This window comes from Periplaneta americana, chromosome 5 (genome assembly GCF_040183065.1).
Source record: "Periplaneta americana isolate PAMFEO1 chromosome 5, P.americana_PAMFEO1_priV1, whole genome shotgun sequence".
Lineage (NCBI taxonomy): Eukaryota > Metazoa > Arthropoda > Insecta > Blattodea > Blattidae > Periplaneta > Periplaneta americana.
In genome coordinates, this window is record NC_091121.1 from 177878900 (window position 1) to 177893881 (window position 14982).

The 14982-nt window shown below is 35.8% G+C and overlaps 1 protein-coding gene across 7 annotated transcripts in view; it reads left to right on the forward strand.

Moving 5' to 3' along the window:
- Positions 1 to 9515: 9515 nt before the first annotated feature.
- Positions 9516 to 14982, forward strand: part of LOC138700302 (uncharacterized) — a 507020-nt gene continuing 501553 nt past the window's right edge. For all 7 annotated transcript variants that reach the window (XM_069826822.1, XM_069826826.1, XM_069826824.1 and 4 more), the window contains exon 1: positions 9516 to 12716. In XM_069826822.1, the coding sequence (XP_069682923.1) occupies positions 9531 to 12716 (3186 nt within the window). In that variant the 5' untranslated portion in view covers positions 9516 to 9530. The remainder of the gene's footprint in view (positions 12717 to 14982) is intronic.

Genomic DNA, 14982 nt, shown 5'->3' on the forward strand with positions numbered 1-14982 from the left:
AATATCTTGGAGCAACAGTAACAAATATAAATGACACTCGGGAGGAAATTAAACGCATAATAAATATGGGAAATGCGTGTTATTATTCGGTTGAGAAGCTTTTATCATCCAGTCTGCTGTCCAAAAATCTGAAAGTTAGAATTTATAAAACAGTCATATTACCGGTTTTTCTGTATGGTTGTGAAACTTGGACTCTCACTCTGAGAGAGGAACATAGGTTAAGGGTGTTTGAGAATAAGGTGCTTAGGAAAATATTTGGGGCTAAGCGGGATGAAGTTACAGGAGAATGGAGAAAGTTACACAACACAGAACTGCACGCATTGTATTCTTCACCTGACATAATTAGGAACATTAAATCCAGACGTTTGAGATGGGCAGGGCATGTAGCACGTATGGGCGAATCCAGAAATGCATATAGAGTGTTAATTGGGAGACCGGAGGGAAAAAGACCTTTAGGGAGGCCGAGACGTAGATGGGAGGATAATATTAAAATGGATTTGAGGGAAGTGGGGTATGATGATAGAGACTGGATTAATCTTGCACAGGATAGGGACCGCTGGCGGGCTTATGTGAGGGCGGCAATGAACCTTCGGGTTCCTTAAAAGCCATTTGTAAGTAAGTAAGTGAAAAAATCAACAAGATTCCAGACTCATCATAGACTGGGGGGAAAAAAAGACAGACGTATATCACGGCCTGCTGGAGTATAGTAAACACAGAAAACATTTTAAGGCAACAATGTTGAAGATAGATATTTTTGTTTTGGAAATTTACCGTCATTGAACAGAAACCAAAATGGAGATTTCATTGCAACTAATTAGAAATTCCTCTTTCAGGTATGTAATAAACGATCTTCGCACAAAATAATGTACGATACACTAGCGGTATGTTTTCTTTTAATTCTAGGAAATTAAAAAAGCTCAACTACGTTTCGCTTTTTCAAACTTTTTCCTCGAACATGAAAACTTCAACATACCGCCCTTGTAACGCATATTACTATTTATTTGAATCTGGGATTGTAGTTCGCCGAGCTGTATCGGCAACTTCTCTGGCACGAATGTACTGCTGTGTTCTGGAAGCAAGATTTCTAGGCGTCTTTTGCTCCGAGGAAAGATGAATTTCAGAATCTTCTCGTAAGTTAATGAATAGTAGCAGTCAATTACTTCCAGTCACGTTTTGTAGCACATGAGAACAAAAGCTTCCTTGGAAGACTTTTTGAAATAGTAGAATATAAAGAAAGACTCGTTACTGTATTACAAAGAAATACTCAGGCAATGAAACGCATGTCATCACAATGATAATTGGGCTTGGGAATGCGGGTTGCTAATGCCTAGGGGTGGCGTGAGTTCTATAATCTACCTGCATACTACAGTGTTACATCAGCGGACACAATTCTTCTGGCTCCACAGATTGGACATTCCCTAATCTCATTATTAAACGATATTGATTTCGATGTTGATCAATCTTCCCGGTCTGCCCGTACCAAGCTGTGCCTTTTGTTGCTGTTTTGCAAATTGGAAATCACCTCGCACCTTGTTATTTGAGAAATAGCTCCACAGTTCTGCTTTGTTCGCGTCTTCTTGGTGAGGGAATGTGAATAACCTGCACTGATCCATGTCAACGTCCTTGCTTCATTCCTTTCGCTTTTGTGCTTCTTTTCTTTATTATTATTATTATTATTATTATTATTATTATTATTATTATTATTATTATTATTAAATGCAGAATAAATATGGGAAATGCCTGCCTGTTATTATTCGGTTGAGAAGCTTTTGTCATCTACTCTGCTGTCAAAAAATCTGAACGTTAGAATTTATAAAACAGTTATATTACCGGTTGTTCTGTATGGTTGTGAGACTTGGACTCTTACTTTGACAGAGGAACAGAGATTAAGGGTGTTTAAGAATAAGGTTCTTAGAAAAATAATTGGGGCTAAGAGGGATGAAGTTACAGGAGAATGGAGAAAGATACACAACGCAGAACTGCACGCATTGTAATCTTCATCTCACATAATTAGGAACATTAAATTCAGACGTTTGAGATGGGCAGGGCATGTAGCACATATGGGCGAATCCAGAAATGCATATAGAGTGTTAGTTGGGAGGCCGGAGGGAAAAAGACCTTTGGGGAGGCCGAGACGTAGGTGGGAAGACAATATTAAAATGGATTTGAGGGAGGTGGGATATGATGATAGAGACTGGATTAATCTTGCTCAGGATAGGGATCAATGGCGGGCTTATGTGAGGGCAGCAATGAACCTGTGGGTTCCTTAAAAGCCATTTGTAAGTAAGTATTATTGTTGTTGTTATTATTATTATTATTATTATTATTATTATTATTATTATTATTACACATGACATTGTGATTTTAACATCCTTGGGTGATATCTGGCATTAGTTGGCACCATTGAACAGACGGCCAAATTGCCTTCTAGGAACTACTCTCACGAGATTCTCACTATATGTATGTATGTATGTATGTATTAACGCTACAATTGGGTATACACCCGGTGGCAGTGATATATAATATACAATAATTACAATTACGTGAAATGAAATAAAATAAACGTAATGAATTAAAATAAAATAAACGTAAATCTATAAATAGTAGATGCAATAAACCTAGGACTATAAATGAAAACTAATCTATAATAACGCCTACGATAAGCGAAAGTAAATCTAACTTATAAGTATTTCTATTTCACCCAACTATTACCAATTTAAATAATTACAAATCACCTTAATTAATTACATACCAACTTAATTATATAACATCTTAATTAATTACATATCTTAATTTAATTACATAGCAACTTAATTACCTATCATCTTAATTAATTACATATCACCTTAATTTATTTACATATCAACTAAAATACATATCATCTTAATTAACTACATATCAATCAACTCAATTAGTTACATGACACAACTTAAATAATTACACTGCACCTCCAATTACATTTTCAGTCTAATTTTCTCAACCTTTCCTTAAATGTATTGAATTTAAGAGGACCACCCTGAAAGATTGCCGCAGGTAAGCTGTTCCAGTCTACTATTGTGCGGTTAACAAAGGAAAATTTTGCCACATCCGTTCTTTGTTTTCTACATTTAAACTTCCTAATATGATTAGCCCTGCCTAAGTATGATGGTGTTGCTAATCTAGCATTGATATCGGTCCATGCTTTGTGTCCCATTTGTGCCTTAAACAATGCGGTGAGTCTGGTTTTTCGTCGCCTTGATTTGAGAAGTTCCCACCCTAAATATTTTACTACTTTTTCCTCACCATGTCCCTTCCCCATTTTGACATATTTTGCTGCCCTGCGTTGGACCTTTTCTATAGAATCGATTTGGTTTTGTCTGTACGGATCCCAACCTTTCTAGTAAATCAGAATGGCAAATAGCGTACGTTCTAATATAGTAACTTAAACTAAACCAAGTGTAAACTAATGTTGTCTTATCAGTGTATTAAAGTTAAGAAATTCTCCCATGTAAAATGCAAGAAAAGTGACTTAGGATGTTGTTTCCGTGGACCCTTCAAATTTTAAAGCTTCGAGCACCGGTCCCTGGGGTTTATCAGGTACTCACCTGGAAATGGGACCTGGCTCCGACAGGGCTGAAGCGGGATGGCTTGCTGCTAGCATATAATTCACGATTGCCCTCCAGGTCGCCGTCTGACTTGGATGATCATCGCATATAGAACACACAATGGGCCTGTGATTGTCTAAGTGCATGTATCCTCGGAAAGTCAAGCCAAGCCAAACTAGACAATCACGAATAACAGAATTTCTTTGTTATGCATCATTTTGATGCAAAACTACCTGGCAAGAATACTACTTAATATTTATTTATAGATTTTCTTAAAGTAAAAAATAAAGATTCCTATTAGAGTCCATGGTGCCTCACAGAATATCAGGAAGTTAAGGCTTTCGCCTTCACAGACAATCGATATTAGTAGCGGTAGGGACGACGCTTCTATCCTAAAGGAAAAACCCCTGGTACTCATTTCTGTTAGGGGTTGATTGAACTCCAGGGCTGTAGTATAGCCATAAAGATTAAATCAATGGAGAAAATCCATAACTTCATCGGCAATCTAACCCGCGACCTTCTGGCTTGCAGCGCACCGTAACAGTGACGCTACCGCACACAAATGAAGTTACAGTAAATTAAAGTATAAGATTTACTTTGTTTTAACCACAAAAATTATTTTCTGAACATAATAGTATAATAGGATATGGCCCAGTTTCACCAAACTTTGTTAAATATTTAACATGTTGTTAAGGCAGTTTAACAGTAAACTTAACAGAAGAGATGTTTCATCAACTGTTGTTAGTGCTAACATCATGTTAAACCCACTGTTAAATTAACATAGCATACTCTCGCAGTTAAATCCTTAACGTCCTGCTACAGCATGAATCATGGCTGCCAGAGAACATACGTTACACGCCGCATTATTATATCGAGATATATTTGCAGTGAAAACAATTAGCTGCAATCACTACTTCAGCATTTTTAGTTATACAGAATAGATATGTTCATAAATACTAAAATGGCTGATATTAATATTATCAATGCATCCACTCTAAAGACAAAAATATATGTGCTTATTAACGTAAGCATTTCTGTGATTATCATTCTGTATTAATATTCAGATATAATTGCAGATTTTCAAAACGATATTTCTTTACTTCACTGATTTTTTATTTTATTTTATTGGGTTATTTTACGACGCTGTATCAACATCTAGGTTATTTAACGTCTGAATGAAATGAAAGTGGTAATGCCAGTGAAATGAGTCCGGGGTCCACCACCGAAAGTTACCCAGCATTTGCTCGTATTGGGTTGAGGGAAAACCCCGGAAAAAACCTCAACCAGGTAACTTGCACCGACCGGGATTCGAACCCGGGCCACCTGGTTTCGCGGCCAGACGCGCTGACCGTTACTCCACAGGTGTTGACTTCACTGATTTTAACAATTCACATGTAATAATGACGTTTGAAGATATGTTAGGTATATAAGATATGAAAATAATGTTAACGCTTACCATTGTACGTAGTATTCAGCATCACAATTATCTTCATTTTATATTGATTCTATTTGATCCGGGATAATTGAAAGAATCTTCGCACAAATATGAGTACTAATGCATTAGAGAACTAGTAGTGCAAGCAGTAGTGGTAGTATTGTAAATAATTATGCTGCAGGGATTATCAGAGTCGAAATTCGACATTGGCGACAAATAGCCGAATATGTTTGCTTGGAGCCTTACATCTGTAACAAGGCTCCTTTACATGCCATACATCTATGATATAGGACTCACATTCTTAGTTGTCTCCAAGAGAAAGTCATGCTAAAGAATTTTATCGTTCATTAAAATCCATCACTTTCGGTCGGGTTTGAACCAGTGAATCTTGTGTCCAACGACTAGCATAATAACTGCGAGACTACAGAAGATGACGTCATCATAATAAGACACTGTTTTCAATAATAATGAATAGCGTTGTTATTGTACAGACGTGGACAAATTATTAGACTAAATTAATTATATGTGCAACGAAGCTGTGTTTATCGGCAGAAATAATGAACAAAAATGTATTTTGCACAGAAATAATGAACACAAAATTGAGTCTGGAGGTTACTAATATTTTGTGAACATTCCCTTATTCTTTATTAACAAATTGATTTTGTCAGGGATGCTCGAAACTAAAGTTTGACACTTTCTTTGAATATCAGCATCATTTAGCCAGATATCAGACAGTGCTTAAATGAGTCCATGTTTTGTTGTAAGTCTCTTTTTGTTCACTTTCTTCTTCAGTATATATCACAGATTTTCAATTTCGTTCATGTCCGGTCTTCTTGCAGGCCATGGGAAAATATCTTCTGCAGTATATAATTAAAACACCAGTAGTACCAACATAGCCAGAAAAAATATACTTAACCATTGGAAAAATATACCAGAAGATGTAAACAATCATATTTACAACAATAGGGACTCTGTGAATAATACTGATAGTTGATATGACAAATTATATTATGTTTCCAAGAAAAAGTTTTAGTCTAATAATTTGTCCACGTCTGTATTAAGAGACATAGTATGGTATTAAACCTGAGAAAGTTAAACTTACATTTATACAGGATGAATCATAAGTAAAGTCATGAATTTCAAGGGGTTATTTATTTATTTATTTATTTATTTATCTATTTATTTATTTATTTATTTATTTATTTATTTATTCATTCATTCATTCATTCTTTCATTCATGCTTTCATTCTTTCATTCATTCTTGCTTTCATTCTTTCATTCATTCATTCATTCATTCATTCATTCATTTATTCATTCATTCATTCATTCATTCATTCATTCATTCATTCGATATTTCAAACAAGAAAGTTTAATACAATTTTGCTAGGTTTAGCTTCCTTTCAGAGATAAAAACTGTTGTATATGAAATATTTCATATCGTGTTTTGGAAAAGTCATTGATTTAATTCCCATATGTTCAGTCAATTTAAGAGAACACTGTATTATGATAATACATGATTGAATGAATTTTAGTTTTTTCCTTTAAATGTGCAGAAATTGATCAGAACAAATGTAACTTTTCGTTCTGAAAAGCTATTGAATTAATTCCCAATATACTCAGTCAATTTAAGAGAACACTGTATTATGACAATACATGATTGAATGAATTTTAGATTTTTTCCTTTAAATGTGCAGAAATTGATCAGAACAAATGTAACTTTTCGTTCTGAAAAGCTATTGAATTAATTCCCAATATACTCAGTCAATTTAAGAGAACACTGTATTATGATAATACATGATTGAATGAATTTTAGTTTTGCCCCTTAAATGTGCAGAAATTGATCAGAACAAATGTAACTTTTCGTTCTGAAAAGCTATTGAATTAATTCCCAATATACTCAGTCAATTTAAGAGAACACTGTATTATGATAATACATGATTGAATGAATTTTAGTTTTGTCCTTTAAATGTGCAGAAATTGATCAGAACAAATGTAACTTTTCGTTCTGAAAAGCTATTGAATTAATTCCCAATATACTCAGTCAATTTAAGAGAACACTGTATTATGATAATACATGATTGAATGAATTTTAGTTTTGCCCCTTAAATGTGCAGAAATTGATCAGAACAAATGTAACTTTTCGTTCTGAAGAGCTATTGATTTAATTCCCAATGTACTCAGTCAATTTAAGAGAAAACTGTATTATGACAATACATGATTGAATGAATTTTAGTTTTGTCCTTTAAATGTGCAGAAATTGATCAGAACAAATGTAACTTTTCGTTCTGAAAAGCTATTGAATTAATTCCCAATATACTCAGTCAATTTAAGAGAACACTGTATTATGATAATACATGATTGAATGAATTTTAGTTTTGCCCCTTAAATGTGCAGAAATTGATCAGAACAAATGTAACTTTTCGTTCTGAAGAGCTATTGATTTAATTCCCAATGTACTCAGTCAATTTAAGAGAAAACTGTATTATGACAATACATGATTGAATGAATTTTAGTTTTGTCCTTTAAATGTGCAGAAATTGATCAGAACAAATGTAACTTTTCGTTCTGAAAAGCTATTGAATTAATTCCCAATATACTCAGTCAATTTAAGAGAACACTGTATTATGACAATACATGATTGAATGAATTTTAGTTTTTTCCTTTAAATGTGCAGAAATTGATCAGAACAAATGTAACTTTTCGTTCTGAAAAGCTATTGAATTAATTCCCAATATACTCAGTCAATTTAAGAGAACACTGTATTATGACAATACATGATTGAATGAATTTTAGATTTTTTCCTTTAAATGTGCAGAAATTGATCAGAACAAATGTAACTTTTCGTTCTGAAAAGCTATTGAATTAATTCCCAATATACTCAGTCAATTTAAGAGAACACTGTATTATGACAATACATGATTGAATGAATTTTAGATTTTTTCCTTTAAATGTGCAGAAATTGATCAGAACAAATGTAACTTTTCGTTCTGAAAAGCTATTGAATTAATTCCCAATATACTCAGTCAATTTAAGAGAACACTGTATTATGACAATACATGATTGAATGAATTTTAGTTTTTTCCTTTAAATGTGTAGAAATTGATCAGAACAAATATAACTTTTCGTTCTGAAAAGCTATTAATTTAATTCCCAATGTACTCAGTCAATTTAAGAGAAAACTATATTATGATAATACATGATTGAATGAAATTTTAGTTTTGTCCTTTAAATGTGCAGAAATTGATCAGAACAAATGTAACTTTTCGTTCTGAAAAGCTATTGAATTAATTCCCAATATACTCAGTCAATTTAAGAGAACACTGTATTATGACAATACATGATTGAATGAATTTTAGTTTTTTCCTTTAAATGTGCAGAAATTGATCAGAACAAATGTAACTTTTCGTTCTGAAAAGCTATTGATTTAATTCCCAATGTACTCAGTCAATTTAAGAGAAAACTGTATTATGATAATACATGATTGAATGAAATTTTAGTTTTGTCCTTTAAATGTGCAGAAATTGATCAGAACAAATGTAACTTTTCTTTAGGAAAGCTATTTATTTAATTCCCAATAAGCTCAGTCAATTTAAGAGAACACTGTATTATGATAATGAATGATTGAAAGAATTTTAATTTTGCCCTTTAATCCAGAAATTTCATCTGAATAAATGTAACTTTTCGTTCTGAAAAGAAATTTTAAAATATTACATTCATTCGGAACAAATTTCTGCACATTTAAAGGACAAAACTAATTTTTTTTTCAATTATTTATTAATATAATAATCTGCTATCTTAAATTAACTACCATATTGGGAATTAAATCAATGACTTTCCCTAAACACGCTATGAAATGTTTAATATAAGACAATTTTTATCTCGGAAAGGAAACAAAAACAAGCAAAATTATGTTAAACTCTTTTAGTTTGAAATATCTCAAAGAATAACCCTCTAAAATTAATGACTTCACTTACTGTTCACCACGTTTATCTTTAAGAAACTATTTCTGTAATTAAACTTGTACAGTGAACTATATAAAATTGCGTATAAGTTAGTTTATTTGAATATTATATTTTTAACGTTTAGTGCTGTTGTTAAATTATTGTGCACTATATACTGAAGTTTAAGATGACTTTTAATCCAATGAATGTATCTATTTTTATAAAACACATTTTCTTATTCGGTCTGGTGTTTATAGTCGAGAAGAAATTGGTTACGCAGTCTATTTGCTGGCTTTGATAGCAGATTAAGTTTCTTTCGCAGACGTCGTCTAACAAATGTTGTACGTGAGCTGGGTGGTGATGATAGCGATGTTCATTAATGGGGAGGCGGCGGCTCTCCGAGGGGTGGGGGTTGCGCGGCTGTGGCGCGCAGTGGTCTGCCGGCAGCCCACACCGGGTCACACTGGGTCAGGTCACCCAGTTCCCATGTGCTCGTCCAGCTGTACCGTCCGCGCCGCGTCAGCTCAGAGCTGCCTGGTGGACGATGTGCGTTGTGTTCCCGGGTGACCAATGTGTTGGCGGAGCCGTACCCCTGGCGTGTCGGGGGGACATTTTCGGCGTTGGCTACACATAGACGAAGACACAATCGGACCGTCAAACAAGCAGATCCACTTGATCTCCGGTGAGTTTTTCCATGGGACAGACTTATTGAAACGACCGCCAAGTGAACGCAGGCAGCAAGAAGAAGAAGAGATGGAGAGCCTGAAGACTCTGCAACCGACAGGGGACGGTTCCTTTGAAATACAAGGCTCTCAGATCAACTCTACGAGACCTAACAGTTCCGGTAAACTTCTACAACTCACGCCTCTATGGGAATACGTTATAAAAAATCAAAGAATCCCGCCCGAAATAGACAAAGACGTTTTGTTTGCCGAGATAGCTGCCCGGTTGTGTGATCTAGAATGGGAAGTGAGGGGCCATGCCCTACGAGTGCTCGTGGATCTCATTCCTGTGATAGAGCTAAGTGAATTAGATAGATACATGATGCCTGTCCTACTTAGGGAACTAACGTACAATCTAGGACATTCAGCTCCTTCTGTAAGAAAAGGAGCCTTAGATTCCTTAGGAGTGTATCTAACTCAGTCCAACGACCCTGAAACTGTGCTTCGAAACATTGTTGTCGAGGGTCTTGAAAAGCAGACATCAACCAGTGCATCAAAAGGAAATATTGCCATGGGTGTTATCCTCAGCATACCCTCCCTTGTCAACCCTCTTCTCACTCCTACAAACGGAATCGTTCTAATTTCTCAGACAGGTCTCATCCATTTAGTCAGTGCGTTGTCAAAAAAGTTAGTGCAAGACACTTATCAGGAGCAGTCCCTCAAAACCTTGGTGAGGATCAGGCACATGGTGGGTGAAGCTAGGTTCGATCGTTTTCTTGAAGGTTTCCATCCACAATGCAAGAAGGACTTTGATATACTGTGTCAGGTTTATGACGTGGCGATGAATCTTGACGATTCTGGTATCGATCTCCATGTTTCACAACCTGGAAACGACGCATTGCTCGAAGGTTGTAATCCAGACGGTTGGCACGGATACTGGAGTGATGTATCCAACAGAGCAGCTTCCTCGTCAACGATATCTCCCGAAGACGCACTTTTCAGAGATCAAAACCAGAACTTGATTATTTTAGATGACAAATCTAGCAGCAGCGAAAATGTGGCAGATTCATCTCCGTCTCCTAAAGATGAAATGATGGATGATGTTGACCAAGGAAATGAAGGTATTAATTTCGCGAGAAACGATATCGAAGAGTACGGACATCAGACTGAGATATACGACGAGGAAGAAAATAGAGGTGGCTATGAAAATTATGTAGAAACGTATTCAGAAGAAACAATGCAAATAAATGAAGGCCCAGCTGTAGAAGTAATGTACGCTGAAGATGAAGATAGAGGGGAACATCTTGAGGTGGAGATAGAGGAAAGGGCTATTTCTCAGTATGAAAATCCAGAGGAAACTGAAGGAGCAGTAACTGTGATAGAAGGTGACGCAATGGATGAGGAAATGCTAAACTCCGGACGAGTAATACTAGAAACTGAGATAAAATTCAACGAAGATGCCGCAATAATGATGACAATTCTTGAAGAAGGGAACAAATCTCCACAAGACGAGTACTATCCCGAGGAATCAAATGTGGATCAGGTGGATAACAACGAAAAAGAGCCTGCTGCAGACGATGAGGGATACAGAGTTTACAACAATAATTTTGTTATGAAAGTTTTAACCGATGACGAGGATTACAATGACGACGATGACGTAGCCGTGCCAGATAATCCCACGCGTAGGACCCCGCGTCGGGTCAGATTTGGGGGAGAGATGGTTATGATGCGCACACCGGATAGCGAGGAAGGTAACGCTCAGCAGGAAGGGGTTGAGAGACAGACAACTATCGAACAACAAGATGGCGGCGAAGACAGCATCCCCCCACAACCGGAAGAGGAGATCGGGCAGTTGGGAAATGAGGATGATGTTAGTGCCGATTATATAGAAGCTACTGATGCAGTGCAGGAAGACACAGAGAGCGGTGCTATTCAGGCAATTATCTCAGAAGCAGCTGGTGAAGAGGAAGCTCATTACGTTATTGAAGATACAAGGCAGGAGTCAGTGGAAGAAGCGAGGCGTGATTCTCTTGTTTACACTAAAGAAAACTCAGTGGACGAACCTTCACGGAGGGAATCAATATCCTACGCTAAGGATGATGATACTTTAGAAGAGTCTAGACGCGACTCGCTAGTGTATACGAGACAAGATACACTGGACGACGCCGAACACGTAGATTTGAGTGAATCGAGAAGGAATTCAATAGGATTTAGAAGACAAGACACAATAATAGAGAGAAGACAAGATTCTGTTGAAGATTCAAGACGAAATTCAATACAGGAATTGAGACAAGACTCAACTGAAAGACGGTCGTCGATACAGAGCATAAGACAAGATTCACTAGAGGGTGAAAGACGAGGTTCTGTACATGACGCGAGGCTAGACTCTCTAGATGGGATAAGAAGACCTTCCGTGCAAGAAATCAGGCAAGACTCCTTAGAAAGTACGAGACGGGCCTCAATCCAAGATATTAGACGGGAATCGATAGAGAGAAAAGGTTCAATACAAGAATCGAGACAAGATTCAACAGAGGCTAGAAGACGAGGGTCTGTGCAAGAATCGAGGCAAGACTCAACCGATAGTCTGAAGCGTAGAGCTATTCAAGAGATAAGACAGGTGTCAATAGACGAGACAAGACAAGGCCAAGAAGCATTCACGGTAGAAGAAGGACCAGACGAAGAACTAGACAGTAAATTAACAAGTGTGATGGAAGAAGTTGGGCCAAATGAACCTTCCGAAGAAATGTCTTCCGTTAGTCATATTCCGCTGCCAGTGACACCGGCGAGGAACAAACCAAAGGACCATAAAAGACGTGGAACTGTGTATCGGAAACGACAGAAGGGTCAAAATTCTCAAACGTCGTCAGAGAGCCAGGAACAATCGTTGGATCAGGTGGAGGACGGACATCCCAAGCAAGAATCCGGCGAATCGTACAGCGGATCCGACGCAGATGGAAAAGGAGGGAAAACGGGAGCTGGCGAAGAAGACGACTCCGGGGATGGAAAGGATGACGTAGAACAGCCGTATCTTGGGCAGAACTGGGAGGAACTGGGTATTGTAACTGGATCAGTGCTGGATGATCTACATGACGAGGTAAGGAGGAGACTCAACGTTGTAGAATTTGCATGTTCGGTTTAATTAAAGCAAACCTTCATTAGCAGTCATTTGTTACTCATAAATCGACGTGCTTAAGTTCCAAAAAATATGCATAACTGAATCTCTTTTATTACAAATGTCACAAATATTTATATTTGATTATAATAAACATTTTAAACATCATAATTGTTCTTATATTTAACGAGATTTTCAATTACAGAAGTTATTCAATATTGAAATTTCTAATCTAATACGTATTTCGTTTACGTAGCGCAATTAATTGTGTTCATTGATTTTAATAATTTTTATGTATGATGCCAACATATATTTGAAATATCTGATGGAGTATTTTACCCATTATTGAAAGATTAGTTTAGCGATGTAGTACAGTTACATTTTCTTGACTGGTTTTAATCACATAGTAAAAGACACAAATATTTTTGAAAATATACTTTCTCCGCTGTAACTCAAGTGATAGCGTTTGCAGCTAAATTCCAGTGGAACCAGATACGATTTCATTTATTGTATTCCATAGATCTTACATTAGCATGGCCCGGGTTCGATTCCCGGTCGGGGCAAGTTACCTGGTTGAGGTTTTTTCCGGTGTTTTCCCTCAACCCAATATGAGCAAATGCTGGGTAACTTTCGGTGCTGGACCCCGGACTCATTTCACCGGCATTATCACCTTCATCTCATTCAGACGCTAGATAACCAAAGATGTTGATAAAGCGTCGTAAAATAACCTACTACATTAGCATTGAAGCTTTGAGATGTGAAAAAAGTCAAGAGTTATACAATTGAATCGGTGAGATCAATAACCATTCCAGTCCACTTCTGGTTATTCATTTTTTGCAAATTTAAAATTAAATTTTCGATATTTCCACAAGTGTTACGACTTTAAAAGTTGGTATACTTCTTTGTCTTGATCTCTAAAATAACCAGAAATATTACAAAAAATAATAATTAGGTAAGAAAAAAACAAGTTTTTTTGCGTTTATCTCGAAACTTGTGTAAATGGACTTGAATGGTTATTGATGTCACAGCTTAAATTCTTTGGTGACATGAAGATTTATCTCCCTCACATAGAAGCTGGGCATGTCTCTTATCATGAACAGTGACCTTCCGTCGTGTTGAGTACATGAGCACATGGCAAGGAATTTGATTCCTTATTACTGTCTGGTATTGATTTATAATCCTCACGTGAGAGACGATGGAATGGTTTAAAGGGCCAAATGCTTGAAGTAGATGACTATAGTGGTAAAAATTATGATTTGTAATAAGGATTTTCTTCCGTGAAATTATATTTGTGAGTTAAGTTTTAAACCTTTTCTCTCTCTATGTTTTATAACACACAAAATATATGTGCGTAATCACGTGTTTTTATAGTACCTAGCCACTCAAATAATGCACCAAAGTGCGATTAAGATAATGTTTTATGAATAATAATTGTAATATAGATGTATTTCAAATCTAAATCATAATACCCCACAGTTATTTCTTAGTCTTCTCTCTTTGTGATTTTGTCAAGTTTTTTTGCCATTTAAAGAAACTGAGAACGTTTTAAACTCGTAAGACATGTCTGAATTTCTTATTTACTTAAGTGGAGGCAGAGGTGAATATTTAAAAATCCACAAATTTTATCCGATTTGTTTGAAATTGATCATGGATACTAAGTATGTTATTAGTAATGGACATACCAAGTTTCAACTTTCTAAGTACAATAGTTCTGTAAATATTAATAATTTTATAAAACTTTATATCGTTTGATATAAAATGCTCCATGTACCATATTGTAGGAAATTTTCAATATTTCTTTTTATTTATATGTTCAGAGAAGGTATATAAATAATGATAAGTATTAGTTTATTATGGGAATAATATAGTAATACAGTTATCTTGGTTTTAATTTCATACTTTTAAGGGCACAAAATCAAAAACTAGCATCGAATATGAAAATAAGGATAATAAAAATGGAAAAAACCAAATTTTCATTTTTTCTTCAGTTTTGTTCGAAAATTTCACCTCTGCCTCCCCTTAATGATAGGCAATGAAAAGATGTGATGAGTGATATAGCAAGAATGGACTGAAACTCATATGGGAGATGAAGTTCGCTAGGAAAATTAATCCATAATCTTGTTGAATCAGTGAAGAACAAACCATCTCATCGAATTATTGTTGTCTCAAATTTATTGTTACACCATATTGTGGAATTGATCATAATTAAATGAGGAATAAGATATAAATTCTTCTTTTATTTGTTTAT